A 17,450-nucleotide genomic window follows, 5' to 3' on the forward strand; every position below is an offset into this window, starting at 1 on the left:
GGAAAAAAATTCTTAGCAATTAGACCACTAGCAATTTCCATGGAAGAAAGTTGATTTTATCTGAGTAGAATTAGATTCAGGTTCTCTTTTCTACCTCTTTCAGAATGGATAATATTAAAAATAGAGATCTATATCAACACTGTAAACCTAAGCTGAAGTGGCGAGTTCTATTATGTATCTGACTTGCTTTTAGTATGGAATATCTATCATATCTGTAGGGGTAAGATTATTAAATCATGTATATTTTCCACAATATAGGGCGATGAAGGATGTTAGCAGACATCTCAGATCTCCAGAAATCAAACCACCACTCAAATACTTTTCAAGTGGTTGCTGCTACATAAAAATACCAATTCTTCAGAATACCACCACCAGATCTGGCTTTCTAGTGCCATAAAATAAACTGAAAATTTCCTATTTCTTTAGGACACAGAAGAAGGCCCAAAGACTTTATTTTTCTTTTGACATAGCATCTGTAACACAAGCGAGCATGTTAGGTACTCACACAACATACAGTTTTACACCTGGACATTTCATGATACAGAAGACATTGTTCCAGAAACTAAAGAAAAAACGTGAAAGTGTTAATCCAGATGTTTGGTAACATAAAGGCTGGTGCTCGGTAAAACCCAGCATTTTCAAAACTTGTAGAATTAAACCTCAAGTAAGCAATGACTTAGAGCAGGAAGTTACCATGTCAAGGCTTACAGATTAGATTTCATTAATTGCCTTGCCACAAACTGAAGTTACTCTCATACAGCTCTCATCACTGACTTTCAAGAACAAGTGTCTTCAAACAGTATCAAAAGAAATCTACTTCTACATTTTATTCTAAGCATTGAAACTGGTGTTTGCTCCAAGGTGGGGTAAAATAAACCATTGTTCAAAACCACAGACCAATCCAATATAAATCAGTAACAGATATATATTTTGTAAGTTTTCTTTTTTTAAAAAAACAACCAACTCCACACTTTTTGAGTAACAGTAAGGTATGTTAAAATAACCAGTCAGACTTCATTCAAATGAATTAGACAACTTTTACTAAATGAAAAAACCTACATTTAAAATATGCATTTAAAACAAAATGGAATTAGAAAAGAGACTGAAATCCATTTTAAAGAACTTGCTCAGTGTCAGAAATCAATATATCTCTTGCACTATATAATGTGCCAGTTCATAAAACGGAAGTTACCAGAATCCTCAATTTAACATTTTCAAAGACAATACTGAAGTCAAGAGTTTCACATCTACTGATGCACATTTAGAATGGTATAAATCTGCAGCCTTCCCCCAAAGAATCTTACAAATTTGACAATATTCAGTAAAAGCTTTTGTAGTTATGTCCAATAAGTATTGCATCCTAAAGCATCATAAATCTGTGCCTTTCATTTATCCTACTATAGTCTGTATCTTCTCTATATCTTGCCGTTTGCCAATGTTAACTCTTTTAAGAAAGGAGAGAAGTGAAAAGAAATACTGCGTAACTCTCGATCACGTACAGAAATTATTGCTACTATAGTACACTACAAAGCAGAAGTCTATACAATAGTACATGAAATTTGATCATGAAAATCCAAATGATATAATCTTTAGTGACATAAGCCTTACTATGAAGTTGGACATTCCTGTAGCATTTTCAGCTCATCACTCATCATCTAGCCTATTTTACAGTGATGAACATCCATTTAAACACACCCTCTTTATGAAAAAGAATGTCAGCTTTTAAAGGCTTAGCAAATAAGGATCTTCATGTTCTGTGGAACTATGTAAAATGAATTTCGATGCAGGTAGGGAGTTACCTGGAAGCTAAGCATGCCAAAGGTGTTTCATGCTAATAAAACTAAAGCCAAGGTACCACTTAATCAAGTTACCAACTAGTAGGCAATACCATTTTTGTCCTATCTAAGTTAAATGAAGTGCCATCGCACAGTGTAATGTCAATAATTTAAAATAGTGTAGTGCACAAATCCATTGTGTGGCAGTTTAAGCTAAAATGTCAGGACAGGTTTTTCTGTCTCGATGTATGTTGGCTGTCAAGATGTCCAGTCTGGGCATTTGGGATTTAGTTTGTCTTTTAATCACTACTGTACTATAAACTTTGCCTTATAATAGGGCACACATTTGGGCGGCATTATTATGAGAAACAAGGGATTAGGGGGAGGATAAGAGATCAATGGCTGTTCTAAAACGCCCCTTCCTCATTTCAATTTCATAGAGCCAGGAAATAAGACTAGATACTGTATTTGCATCATTCTAGCTACAAAAATAACCAAAGTAAAAGCAATCAAGCAACAATAAGACCACATAACACAAATGGAACATCATGCTCTCATCCGGTTTAACTATTACATCAAGTTTTAACTGGGATGTTGGTCAACTTTAAAAACCGTGGTGAATGTGAATATGTAAGTTGCAATAGTTTTCCTCCTAATTTTTCTTTTCACTCTATGCTGGATATTAGAACTTGGAGCTATGCTTGTTACAATACAGTGTCGCACATCTTTCTACTAGAAAAAATTAATAAAGATCCTTTACCCGTCTCTTTAAGTTAAACGTGTGACATCATAAAGGGTGTCAAATGGCTGGATGGTTTTACAGTGCACACTTATTATATACTGTAATATGGAGTTTTGTCCTTGACAGATCTGATGGTGTTTTCTACATTATTTCCTTTCTTCACCTCTTCTTCGGTGGATTAGCTGTGCGAGGTGGAGTGACTGGACGCCCAGAATTCAGTCCACCATACTGGTACTTGGCTTTCTTTTCAGATGGTTTCAATATCTTAGAGAAAATAAAGAAGTTCCTTTGAGTCAGCAACAACTAAGAACATTTCAAATACTGTTAAGCCAACATGAAACCTTGTTCTGCAGGAACAAGAGGGCTGAGGATGGTGGGGGGGAAATCACATCACAATCCTACAGATTTCTTAATTCTGCATACAACAATAATACTACTTCTACATCCTTCCAGTGCTACCACTACAATCGGGTGGGAACAGGAAAGAAAAGGGGCTGAAAACATGTCCAAGAGGGAATAGGGACTAAAATCTGATCAGAGTAACCATAGTAAAAGGGTCCCTTATAGTCTATTAGTTCGCATAATCGGGTCGCATACCAATCGCATACCAGCCACTAGGTACGACTAAAAATAATCACCCAGTTAAACTTTGAAATGAGCATCTGAATAGAGCGAATAACTTATTATGCAGTAGTTTGGAAAACATCAAATCCCAGTTGTCTGGAGAACAGTTGGTTTGCAGTTCACTTGTTCACTAACACCAGCCTCCTGCACAGTCCTTTCTGTAGCTCAAGTATATTGCTCTACACTAACCATGAGCGCAACAAGAAGACTAACTTGGTCCATACAGCCCAACACCTACAGTAAGACTTAATGCACAAATATATCATACCTGAAAGGAACACATCAGAGTTTCATCCACACTCATCATGCCCCCTGCATTGTCAAACTCTCCACAATAATTTGGAGCTGAAAATAGGGTGACCAACTGCCGTTTTGCAAAGAATTCATATCCATCTTCAACCACCTGTCAACATCAGAGAAATCAATATAGCTTACATAAGAAAAGACAAATTTTGAAGAAAAAAAGCTAATCTTGAGGCCAACAGGACTTTATATTAGAAAGATTACAAGAACTCATCAAAACAGTATTTTATATCTTGACTTTCAGACAGGCAGGACAGGTTCATTCATTTTGTCTTACCTGACACTGAATGCCAAGCCAAGTAGCATACCCTGTGTCTGACACTTCCAATGTTAAACATTCATCAGCTTGACTGTTCAGTATTTTCATAGCTGAAGTCCAATTATGCACTGCTAGTTTAAGTATTCCCAGCATTTTATGGTTTACTCACAGCATGTGGATGTTTGACCTAATTAGTGTGGAGCCCACAAAACCTGGATACCATTTCATTGCAACTTGTCACAATCAAGCTTCACTTACACTGGTGCTGATCCTACAAATTTCAAGTGTAGGCTTTTTTATAATTTTGATGCTCCAAAAGCAAAGTGGGGCTGACATATTTTGCCTAAGAGCATAACACACCTTTAAAGTCATGCAAGTAGTACGATGCATCAGCTAAGGATGTTCCCTCTTCCCCAAAACAGAAGCCTCATGTTACAACATAGTGAAACCAGTGCATCAGTTGCTCACTTTGGTGCAATCACCACGATCTTTTAAAAGACATACTTCTTTTACAAAGAACTGAAGTGACTATATGAGTACAGGAAATTGGTAGCAATTTTGATCAGCAGTTAAGAAATCTAGCCAGTATGTGGAATGAAATATTAAATCTTCTGTAATGTTTTAGTGGTAAAATTACAAAGATAAATATTTAAGTGTTCTGATAGTGTACCCAAGCCTAACAGTGACACAGAATAAAGAGCCTATTTTTGTTTCACAGCAGGAAAAAGCTTTTAAAATTGACTAAATAATGAAATTGAAATATTATACAGGAAATTGAAACCTGATGTCCACCTAGGTAGGACTCTTGCTTAAAATAACTTAATAAAAAAAGTGCACTAAAAATGGACAATGCCAAAACCAACCTGATTTACTGAAATGTGCAGAAAGCAAAACAGTCTATGCCAAAGTATTCTAAACAGTTGAAACAAAGGCAAGACTGAAAGATTTTATGTACAGACTTGTTTCAGAAATATTCAAAATGCATTTAATACTTTGACAAAGTGAAGCAGAAGTAGTGTAAGCCACAACTACCAACTGTCTACTACTGAAATGGAAGAACTCTGAAACTTCAGTGTAAATCTCAAATTCAAGTCACTTCGCCACTTTAAGCTGGACACTGTACCTCTGATGTTTACGTACATCAATCTAACATTTAGCAGACAGTACAAAAGGAAAAGATCAATGGAGATATCTAGTGTTAGTATTCTACTTCACTGACATTAGACACACAGTTCAACATGAGTCAACAGACACAGCTGTACAGTCCCTTTATTAGGAAGATCTTTTTTTCTCTAGAAGTAACAGAATTCAAATTAAGTTTCAAATATATCCTACTTATAAGGAGCACCAAAGAGGCAGAAAGACTAGGAGAGGTTTTAAGAAGCAACAGTAGCAAAGTTCATACCTGATGAGCTCGACAGATCAAATCCAGATCATGACGATTCAGAAATTTACTGACCACATCAGCACCAAAAGTGAAAGAGACCCCACGATCATTTTCACCCCAACCTTGCACATCTTTGTCTGGGTCAGACCACAGCAAGTCACAGAGCAAACCTTTGAAAGATAACACAAGTGAAGATGCTAGTCTTCAGAGGCATCACTTTATAATGTAAAACAGTTCTATCGTAATTAACAGCAATTCTGCTAAAGAAAATAAGTTTTAACAACAAATGCAGCAACATTTTACACTGCAACTCAAAGGGTATGTTGTGTGTAAGTCTGGAGACTGTTCCTCCTCACCAATGACAACACCTTGAGATTAAAAAAGTCAGAGCCAAACAGTTCTCTGAAATAATATTTAATTGTAATACTCACGCTGTTTGAGGAGTTTAAAAACACTGAAATGCATGGGTATTAAAAGGCAACCATCAATTTTGCAGCACACCAAGAAAGTTTAGTTTGAAAGCTGCAGTAAATTAAAACATGCTATGCAAGGCCTGTCATAAATACAGCAAGTAGACTTGTACCATAAGCTTCTGAACATGGAACAGCTTTGATTCTTACCTTTCTCACCGTACATGAAGAACCTTAGTTGACTAAATCAAAATGTAACAGCAAAATGCTGATATATTGTTTCAGGTAGCACTGTCAGTTTGTTCCGACCGCTGTTGACTTTTCAAAAAGCCTCATGACAACCACTCTGGAATCTAAGCTGGAACAATAAGCCTCTCTGGTGTTTTAGCAAGATCTTTTTTTCTCCTGCCAACAAAAGGTCAGCTAACTCTGGAGTTAAAACTGGGTACTAAAAAAAGATTTCTCTAGATCAACTGCAATGCCTTTATACATAGAATTTTCAATGAGTTTTCACATGGGAAAGAACCAGGCCAATTTAACTATAACACAGACAAACACAAAAACATTCAAAAGGCATTTCATAGCTTGCCATGAAACTGTACTTTCTTTACCTGTGATGACTAACCCACAGACATTTAAATACTTAAGACCATTGTCATAATCTGAAAGATATGTCAACAGGCTCCTTTAAGCACTCAGAAGTTTGATTTACACCTGGTTATTTGCTGAACAAAATACTGAAGACATTATTTCTTAAACAGGAGATCCTTCAAGCTGTAGTCAAGCAAACCAATGTCTGAAACCTATTGCACAACTAGACCATTTTATATTTAATACAGTTATCAAATGGTCTTTGGCGCCAGACACAGCTGCTCTCTAAGAGAAGCTAAAATTTTATTTGCTTTTAGAAGACAAAGAACAGAACAAGCACAACTGCATCTTAGATACAATTTCTACCTAGAAATACACTACTGAATACAGACAGCATATGAAAAAAGCTTAGCTTTACTGAAATTTAGTTCTATATTGACTAACTTGTTTTTCAAAACAACAGTTGCACTGCAATCCCTAATGGTTTCTTACCATGAATTTCCAGTAAGTGACAGAAGCTGCTTGTCTCAGTTGGTTAGGAAGTGCTTCCTCTTCTATTCTCTCCCCAAAATCAAACAATCTTTAGGCTTATACAGAGCAATAGGCTAGAATCGTTAGCAGTGGTATACAAGAACCCTGCAACAAGTTTGTCTAAACTGTGCTGCCCAGGTAGGTTTATATTTTAATATGCAACATCTACCATTGCAATAGCTTAGGCTGACCAAGAGCACACCATAATTTGGCTGATACAAGGCATTCAGGATTACACAAAACAGAGAGTTACAATCTCCTAATAAGCAAATGGTTGGCAATGTTGACCAAAACACATAACTTATGTCCTGGCCTTCACAAAATGCAAATAGTCCAGTGTTTATCAAAGGCAAGTGACTTAAGTTGGAATACAAAGTCAGATTTGAGAAAACAGCTTCCAAACCACACAAAAATGCCACCTAAGTAAGAGGTCTTTAAATTGCAGTTCAAATTAAAAAGGCTTTTTTTCCATCAGGCTAAAAGAAATCCTCATGATGATCTAATCTTTGCACAGCCTCACAAACATCTACCAAAAACTTCTGTATCTACACATTCACCAAGTGACACCTCTCCACAAAGGGATAGCTTTTAAGGGCTTGTGACTTTCATGGAAGTGAGACTACTTCAGTTTATTTTTCATTTTCCACAAGATTTACTTCCATTATGTAATACTGGTTTCCTTAAGTACATCCAAAAGGGCAAGACCTTCTACGTCACTTTATCATATGCACACATGGTATGTTTCATTTTCCCCTCTGACAGTACACATAATTTTACTTTCACAAGCAATAGCATTAAGACTACAAAACACTATACAAAACAAAAGCCTTTTTTAAAAAAAAAAAACTCTACACTTATTTTTAGGAGGTATTAAGAAGACATATGACTACAGTGGAGTGTCCATGGAAACCAGAATTACATTCTGAAAGGGCATTCCTGAAGTGGGGGTGGCTAAAACAGTACTAATCATCTGTTGAACAGAACTATCTTTCCTGAGAGCTCTGATAAACGTAAAGATTGACTCATTTGTACTGACGTTTATTTGGTTATGCACTGAGTGAATAAGTAGCATAAAAGGAAGAACAATGTAGTAATTTATACTACAGAAACACTCATTCACTAGTCTATAACACTTCTCGGTGTCAAGTGTGTATTTACACTAGCTTGCATACAAGTGTGGTTGTTTAAGGGACAGCAGATATATTAATTAGTCCCTTAATTATTGCCATGCATCAGCACCGAGGAAAATTACATGAAGCAGAATTCTTCTATTCCAAGGTTTAACTGTAATTGTAGTTTATGTTTTAAAAAAGGTTTAGATCTCGTATTTCCTCTGAAAGTTAATTCAGACCACTGTCGAAATCAACACTAAAAACTATCCCACTGTACTGCTAGTCTTTTCAATTCACTAGTAAAAAAATTTGTAATAAATGGGAAACTGAGTATTATTAGTTGAACCATTCAAAAGAACATTGTACAGAAAGCACTGGCAACTTGCATCCAAAATTTCTAAGCATTGGAAGAAAATTTCACAACTATCACATTGATAGATGCAATTGAAATCTGCAGTGAAGTAGCAGCTGTATTTTCAAATTTAAAGGAGACAAGGTCTCAAGTAAAGAGAAGCCCAAATACTTTAACTGTTCAAAGATTCCTGAGTGTTATGTTCTTTGATAGACTAAAAGATTTGTTTGTGTGTGCCTAAGGCAAGAAAAAGAACTAGCTGTTCAGTTTCCTTTATCTTTCATTAGATTTCCCAGTTGTTTAAGGGCAACTTGTGAATAATGTATCCAAACCTGAATAATGTATCCTACTCTGTTATAACAGGCAATAACAATCTTGGCCAAAGTGCAATAACCTCTAAGGTATCAGATAAAGTAGCCATCGGGAGGAACAAGACTCACACCCTACACAGGCATCAGGAATATTGTACTGTGAACGAAGGTTGCGTTAAGTCACCATATTGCCTGCACACAAATTGATTAAACCTGTTCCATCATTAAGATCTATTTACAGTAAATTCCATGCCACTCACCTGTGTCAGGAACATCTGTAGGTCTCATAATTCTCCGGATCTGCTCCATTGACTGGAGATCTGGAGACAGTCCTGTAAAAGTACAAGAAAACAAGTGACTTATATATGTATTTTACCTGCAAAAAAGTTCCAGAGAACACAAAATTTCAGGTTCAAAATCACACAGCATCCATTGTTTCCACTGCAATATAAACAAAAGGCAGTTTGCTGCAAGACAAGTTGCTGAAAAGAGGGACAGATACTAACGCAAGTGAAATTAGCAAGGGGTTTTAATTATCATCCTTTCAGCCACATGGCACAGACCTCTACAGTTAAGGACATTATCTTAAACAGCTTACAACCATAAAAATCAGTTAGGTTGGGAAAGACCTCTGAGATCACTGAGTCCAACCATTAACCTAACACTGCCAAGGACACTACAGAGAACCAGTGAAGGATAGCATTCCCATTATTGAACACAAACTGGGTGCAGACAGCTTTCCTTACAACCACCTTCCTTTATAAAAGCTAAAGGAAAATCCGCTGCCAAGGTCTGAAAGACTACAAGACAAAGCAGCCTGGAAGTGTAACTAGAATCATAAGTCAGATCTGAATGGCACAGTTTTACCACACAACAGCCAAGCAGCACTCACTGGATTCTGTGAACAAACACTAGACTGTGCAACTGCAATAGTTAAGGACCACAGAGGTGGTCATCTACTATAGCCCAGCTGCTCAGTCATTTGTAAAACCACAGTACTTCAATTACTCAAAAAAATCACAATAACGCCACAGTTATTTTTCTGAAGTTTTGCCATTAACATGCAATTACAACCTAAGCATGGGATTCCAAAGCCACCCTTTGAGCAGTTTACACAGTTTAAAGCTTCTCTACTGGAGGAACACAGGCATGAAAGATACGCTCTAGAATCTTAACAAGTCACTTAGGGCCCTTATTTAAGGACATAAATGACTTAGGTCAAATTAGCTAATTAAGAGAATCGCAAACTTTAGAACATCAAGACCCAATTTGTGATGAAACATATTTTATATTAACAAACCATATCCATTTGAGTCAGTCCAGAACTCTGAACAGGACAGAAGAAAACTTATCATTGGAAAGGAGTTACCATGTACAATAATTTCAGGTAACAGAGTTTGCACAGTGGCAATGTGTGTGTTACAGGAGCAACACGCCAATGCTCTTCAATTGGATACAAAGACTCGAGGAACTTTTCCTCCAAGTGGTAGATTATTTTTGTTAAAGTGCTCTTGCAATAAAAGCCTTTTATCATCATCACCAGCTTGTTAAAGCTGTCTTCATGATATTACCTTGAGGTTGTAAGGGAGGGCAGAAGTCTTACATTAAACTGCTTATGAAAGGAGTTTTAGGCAAGTCTACTTAAAAAACAATACAGGAATACTAATATAAATTCAAGTAGATAATCAGCTTTTAAACTGACCAACCTACCACTTCCCCTTCCCCAGATCTACTCTCTTTGTGTACACATTACATTAGCACTCAGCATCACACTCAGAGAGCAATGGGCAAGCTCGGTGAAATAAGCACAACCAGTTTGTGACCTTCTATGAAGTTACAGCTCTCAGCATTTCAGGTTGCACCCGAAACATCTTTCGCCCCTGGAAGTGTTCAAGGCCAGGCTGGATGGGACTCTGAGCGTCCTGGTCTAGTGGAAGGTTCCCAGCTCACAAACAGGGAGTTGAAACTAGGTGATCTTTAAGATCCCTTCCAACTCAAACCATTCTATGATTCTTTAAAAGGAAATCTTATTAAAAAACACATCTGAACCCCATGGCTGTTAATTTTTGTGCTATTTTACACTAGTGTAAAATAGTAAAATCCCACAAAACTGCCTACACATTTGTAGACCTCTTTGTAACCACCCAAGAGGTCTTCTTTTCCCAAGTATTTTCCTAACTCCCCCTGCACAAAAAGAAATAGCTCATGTCTCAAATTCCTATCTATAGATAAAAGTTGTACATAATCAATATTAAATGAAGGAAATAAGAATGCAAACACAGGCTAAAGCTCACTGTCAAGCTGCTGCCACCTACAATGTACTAAAAGTACACCATTAAGCTTTCTTGTCACATACAGCTAAGCACAGAAAAAGTATCTTTCAGTACACTATCTTTCTGAAGTGTAAGACCTCCTCTCCCATAAGAGAAGACAAAGAACTGTCATTACTGCTGGCAGACTTAAACTTCAACATACATTTCATTGTCATTAATGTCACAAGAAAAACAGAATTCCAGAGCCTAAAAATAGTATATAAATGCAGTATTTTACTAAATTAACACAACTCCCATCTCAGAGCTTAAATCCAACATCAGACGAATATACTTCATCAACATGACACTACAACATGGACTTTATTTATAAAAACTTGAAAGTAATCATGTAAGTTCTCCAAAGATTAGGACTAGACACTGGTGTCACAGATAAAAGGGGAAAACTGTAGAGAATACAAAGCAGAGAAAAATGAAAAAGTTGGAAAGTTACAGAATAAGCTTCAATGAAATGAGATAAAGAGCAAAGTGAGAAGTCAATTGAGAGGACAGCCAAAAAAAGGACAAATTATGACAGGTATGAGCAACGTATAAAGAGTGTGAATGGAGAGAGAGGTGATGGGAAGGATACAATAAAAGATCCTTTCAGCAGCACGAACATTTAAAAACAGGGATAGCAAGAGTGTTTTGACTTATACTGTGAGATAAAAAAAACTCAAAACACATGCCCAGAAAACTCTAGATAAAAAACATAACTCAGGATCTTAAGTTACTGTAGATAGCCTACTGGGGTTAAGTTAGGTGCCTTTTGTTTTACTATGTTATGCGGTTTTGCAAAGTTTTATTATATATCCCAGAGGACAATATTTTTAAAATAAACTATGCAAAAATGCGCAATATAGTAAAAAAGGCACCTACCTGATATCTACATGCTAGCTTCAACCTCCAGCAGAGTTGAATGGTTTGTGTTGCTGCCTCAGTGTTTATTACAGTAGTATCATCATGAAAAGGCGTTGACAGTCCATTACTTCATTGGATCTGGAATGCAGTTTGGATAGGACTGGAGAAGAGTGGAAAAAGGGCAAAACTTATTCACGTGCTGAACGTCCATTTCCATTTATTAGGAGCGCACAGCACATTAGTAATCTTTTTGCTTTATTTCACAGCTGCAGATCAGTTGTGAGTGATAGTAATTTCGGTTACAGATGAAGCCCATACAAGTTTAAGGGGCAATTAGCAATCAGTAAATACTGCTTTTCCTAAGAGGATCCTTGAAGCACACTACATACAAAATAACTTCTTGCTTAATCAAGTAGGAAAATTTTAATTCTCTCCCTCCCCATTTACAATAAAACTTTAAATCTTTTTTCTTGAAAAACACCGTTCTAAGCTTCTTTCTCGTAATTTGGGTCTCAATTGCACACACAAAACTACCAGTTTTGTCACAGCATTCCACTCCACCTCCTAAACTGCTTCGATTACCCTCCACCTAAACTTAATTGTTTGCCTGAAACACTCCAGTATTTTTGTCACCATTCATTCCCAAAAAACACAAAATTCAAAAAAGTAGGATGATAGTAAGAGAGTAATTCTTTCACATCCTTTCTTTGGAGACAAATTTATTACAAGTGTTTTTAGACACTGATAATTGGCTACCTCGGTGTAGAAGTGATTTTTGTATCTCACATTTTTAAAACTTGATCCAGCTCGTAAGATAGTTCTTGAAAAAAAAAGCACCATACTGTTTGAGAACAAGATTAAAAGATGACCTGTAAGAAAACAAGATGCAAGAACACCCTGCATCATCTTAATAGCACATCCTATATAGGCAGAGCTCTTGCAACTAATAAAGGCAGGATGGAAGCCAGCAATACAACCTCAAAGATTCTCCTCAGGAGTTCTGGATCACACAGTTCTTAACTCCAAATGGATCTGTTCCAACTACAGGTTTCTGCAGCGCTTTCACTTCCACTAATTTCCATCTCACTGACAACACAGGTGTGACACCTACCAAAACATTTCTAGATCATTCAGTGCAAGGCATCAAGTTGCTTATTAAGGGAGGCAGTTGCAAAGACAGCTGCAAAAGGCAGGATGGCTCTTATTAGAAGTAATTTTAAATCATTGTCAACTGTTTTGACACTGCAAGCTCCTGGAAATCTGTTAAGCATCATTGCCTGTAAAGTCATGGGGGGCCCGTTCTACAAAGAAGAGAGCCCAGGTAAGTTCCCAGATTCAGACAAGTCACAACCCTCAGTCAGATCAACACCAAGCATTTTTTTCAGTACAAGAACAGAGCAACACTGGGACAGGTGCCCACAGAATGTAGATTTTCTAATAACAAAGGCTTTTTGGAGTCCATGCAAGCCATGGCTGACCTGCTCCAATGTTAACAAATGTCTTGCTTGAAGCCCCAGGCTTTGTAACCTTAGAAGTCCCTTCCACCAACATGTTATGAAAACAGCTAAAGACATCAAGACTATAGAGCTCTCTTTGCTTGTGAAAGTTATTCTTCGCTGCTAAGGATGCTAACATTAGCTAAGGCTAATAGTAACAGCAAAAAGTCATGTGGTAAATTAGGCAATAATTGTAGCATTCAGTATTTTTCAGAGAGGGATACACTGAGGGAATATTTACAGAGGTACTTCTCCCTCAGGCATGAGAGGGCCATGAATATCAGGTAAGAATGACATCTGTCTACTGCCAAGTGCAAAGGAAAGCTCAAGGCATAAAAGTGACCTTTACAGACAATACAAGGTTAAACATCTCCAGCTGAATATCAGGTATGCTCATCCACACCCCATTTGGTATAGCATTAACCCAAAGATCAGTGTAGACACAGTTTTAAAAGCAGCCATCAGCTTACCTCCATGACAACAGAAGATCTTCTCATCCACAATGGCTGCAATAGGCAGACAGTTAAAACAGTCTGTGAAGGTCTTCCACAGCTTGATGTTAAATCTCCGCTTGCCTGCGAGAACAGTGTGTGGCATTAGGAAGAGAAGGCTGGTTTTTTAAAGCCAACCAGTAATACATATCACAACCTGACCAAAAATGTTAGCAAACTGTCTTCATAGGGCTTTATTTCTGTTAGCATAGTTAAGTCTCAATCTCTTACAACAGCATTTCAAGGACAGTAGAAAACAGTAATGCTCTTGAGTGACTTTAACCTTGGTTCGAAATGTATTTTTAGAAAGTTTCAAAGTAGCTTCACAGAATGTTGAAACCCTTGCAGCATGAGAGTCAGTACTAGAAGCACCTTCAAAACACAATATTAGTCTGTTATAATCTTTCAAAAGTAATGGGTTTTGCTTACATTCATCATAAAATCCATAGATCCGATTGATGCTAGCACACTCGTGATTTCCTCTGAGGAGAAAGAAGTTTTCTGGATACTTGATTTTATATGCCAGTAATAGGCAAATTGTTTCCAGAGACTGTTTGCCTCTGTCTACGTAATCTCCAAGGAAAAGATAATTAGCTTCTGGTGGGAATCCTCCATATTCAAATAATCGAAGTAAGTCTGTATACTGACCATGAATATCACCTGAATAAAGAAATGTTTACCAAGGATTAGTGCAACAACAAAGACTACACAAGTCAAGAACTTAAGCCAATTATTTTCTATTCATTGATTTCAAAAAAGGCATTAATATTGCCTTTTAAAACTGGCAATATTAATCAGAAAAGTAAGAACTATGCTAATATTAAAAACTGAAGTACTCACTAAATATAAATAGCTCATACTATCTGCAGAACTGCTATGTCAGGTATGAATCCAATATGAAAACTAAAAGCTACAGAAGTTCAAACAATTAAGCATAAGCTTTCCGACCAACCTTTAATTTGTTCAAATTACAACAAGGTCAGAAAGACAACCTCTAATTAAACAGGTATACAACCAGGAAGCAAATGTATTAAGAAAAAGTCACATTATTTACTGCAAAAACAGATCAGTCAAGAATTCAAACAGACTGGAGAGAAACTGAACATTGTGTTGGCAAAGAGAACTTACTTTAAAGGTCAGCTCCCTGTACTAAGATTCCCACCCCCCAGCATTTAGACTAACTCCTCTTTGATGCAATTATTCATGTAAAAACAATACAAAGACTCAAAGACTGGTATTTCTTACAAGATATTCAACCCTGCAGGTTGTTCTTAGGAAAAATAACTGTCACGTTACTCATCACACTGCCAGCTTTAAAATTAAGTAGGTTTTCCATGGAACAGTTCTGTGCAGCAATTACATCACCACATACTAGTCAAAGCCAACTATCCGTGAGTTGTCCATACGGTTGAAGATATCAAAGCTGCTCTACGGTAACTTGTAGAACACATGCACTGTACTCCAGCTGACTGCACAACTCATCACCAGAGTGACTGCAAAAAAGCTATGCAAACAGCCTTCAGTGCAAGCTGTAATGCTATTTAAACTTAGTACCTCCTGGTCCCATACACAAAGCATTACATAAATGCATTTTCACTTTTGCTGCTTGTTCAGTGGCAAAATACTGACTTTGCTCAGCACAGTTATTCTCTAGCAGAGCACTAGCTACTATGGCCTCAAAAGAGGAAAAAAACCCCACACAACTTTCTCCATCTTAAAAAGGTTCCCAAACCTGTATGCTCTCCAGTTCAATTCTTAAAACATACAGCGGTAAGAATACATGTTATATTACATTCCTCTTTACACTTTCCATGAGAAATGCAATATTTCCTTCTTCAGGTAGCATTCTTCCATAACTATTTCTCACACAGGGAGAAGAATAACCTTCCAATTTTCATCTAATAAACTATTATCCACTACCCAATTCCAGACACAACCTGAAGTTTCACTGGCTAAAATCTTTTTTGTGTATGTTGCAACAAGAATGATTCCTATTTTAAGTAATATTTAGAAGTCTCCAGGTCACAATCCAAAGAAAACAAACTCCTCAAAAAGTCATTTCTATGTTGAGTGTAGTACTCCAGAATCACATTAGCAATACATTCCCCAGACTTCAACACTACCAGAATTACCTACCAAGTAAGCATCCTGAGAAAATATTATTATTGTGCTCATAATCTTGAACAATTTTCAGTTACATACGAGCCCACACATGAGGAAGCAATGCACTTAGTGGGTAAAAGAACATTTTATAGAAACAATTTTGTAGAGGAACCAAAGCATTTACTATTCCATTCCAAGTATTCAGCATTTTAAAATACAGCTTAATATGAGCACAAGTTGAATTGAAGTCTACCAGATACAAAGCCTTAAGAGTAAAAGCCACATCTATTTTAAAATGGACATTTACATAAGAGTTTCTTTCATCTTACATTATAAAACAGCCATTCAAGATGTAAGAGCTGATTTTGAACTGACTTGACTGTAAGACAAGACAATCCTATAATGGTTCCTCAGGCATTGCCTGAGCACACTAAAATAATAGTTCAAAGCTGTACCAGCTGCATATTTTGCTTTTGGTGAAAGTGATCATCTTCCTTTCACTTTTATCTAAATGCATCTTTGACAATTGCTCTAATATTAAATTCAGACGCACCTGACACTTCCTGGTGCTTTCACTGTGTTTGGAATCAGATTTAAAAATAACAAATGCCTTAGTTAACTGTGCATTAGCCACCCTATTACTGTTCATCTAACCGTGCTTTCAACTGTCTCAATTTAAGCAAACGAGAAAAAACTAACTTTGAAGTAAGCTAATTATTCTTTGCAGACCTTGACTTATGCTCAATCTACCTGAGCTTCTGTGTTTTCTTTATCTCAGAATACGATGAGACTGTACCACGCTGAAAAGACTAAAGTGAACACGATGTGATAAAGCTGGATTTACCTTCAACTTTATGTCAGTAGGAAAGCTAGTCTGGTTCTTCCTCCCCACCCTACCAAGCAATTAGTCATTTAAAAATGACTTTGCCCTTAGTGGTTTGTCTGTGGGTTTGGCTGTTTTGTGGGGTGTTTTTTAAATTGGTAACATCCTCTCAATGTAAGAAACACTGCTACATTAGCTCTGCCAGGAAGACTAATGTATCTTTTGAGCATGCAAGTAATAACAAAGTCAGAGACTGCTTCCACTTTAATACTATGACACTTTAGCAAGCCTAACTCAAGGAATTTTATGCATTTCAAGACAACGCCTATTGTTAATAAATAAGTTGAAGGGTGATTACAATCCAGTATTTACAATACTTCAGTTAAGTTTTTTTACAAGCTCACATACCTATTAACAAGAGTGTACTTTGGAAGAAGTCTAGCATCTTATACAGGCTTAGAGAGGTAAAGAACATACACATTTCAGTTTTATTCGAGTTTCACAGTAATAATGATGTTTTGTCAAAACTTGTTGTAAAGCTCAAGGAATTTGTTACATGGCAACTAAGCCTAATTAAACAGTCTGCATTTTACTTTCTCAGTTGAAAGATTACCAATGCTTTCTGTTTTTCAAGTGTTCCATTTCACAAGGTCTTTCTTTTGCTTATGCTTTGAAGTGAGTAACTACAACATGCATGTGTTTTTTTTAAAAGCAGCTAACTTCTTTCTGAAATAGCGATCTAAAGAGTAGTAGCTCTGTGCAAGCAAGGGACAGGTTGCAAAATTTACACTAGATGAGGGTACAAGCACCCCTTTTCACCAAGCGAACTTGCTCTCAAATAGTACCAGGAGCATCAGCAATCTACCAACAGCTAGCTGCTTTTTCTTCACTTAATCCCATCTAAATTGAAAATTACATTTAAGATTTTGAAGACCTCACTCCAATGCCAACTCATGCTCACTTGCCCATC

At 36.8% G+C, this 17,450-nt stretch overlaps 1 protein-coding gene across 1 annotated transcript in view; it reads right to left on the reverse strand.

Moving 5' to 3' along the window:
• Positions 1-417: 417 nt before the first annotated feature.
• PPP1CB (protein phosphatase 1 catalytic subunit beta) overlaps positions 418-17,450 on the reverse strand; it is a 29,867-nt gene continuing 12,834 nt past the window's right edge. Inside the window, exons 3-8 of the mRNA XM_027748875.2 lie at positions 13,984-14,214; positions 13,534-13,638; positions 8,658-8,729; positions 5,109-5,260; positions 3,410-3,544; positions 418-2,781 (exon numbers count right to left, since the gene is read on the reverse strand). Of these exons, the coding sequence (XP_027604676.1) occupies positions 2,677-2,781; positions 3,410-3,544; positions 5,109-5,260; positions 8,658-8,729; positions 13,534-13,638; positions 13,984-14,214 (800 nt within the window). The 3' untranslated portion in view covers positions 418-2,676. The remainder of the gene's footprint in view (positions 2,782-3,409; positions 3,545-5,108; positions 5,261-8,657; positions 8,730-13,533; positions 13,639-13,983; positions 14,215-17,450) is intronic.

Source organism: Pipra filicauda, unplaced genomic scaffold, assembly GCF_003945595.2.
Source record: "Pipra filicauda isolate LSUMZ 115617 unplaced genomic scaffold, ASM394559v2 scaffold156_size1729456_pilon, whole genome shotgun sequence".
Lineage (NCBI taxonomy): Eukaryota > Metazoa > Chordata > Aves > Passeriformes > Pipridae > Pipra > Pipra filicauda.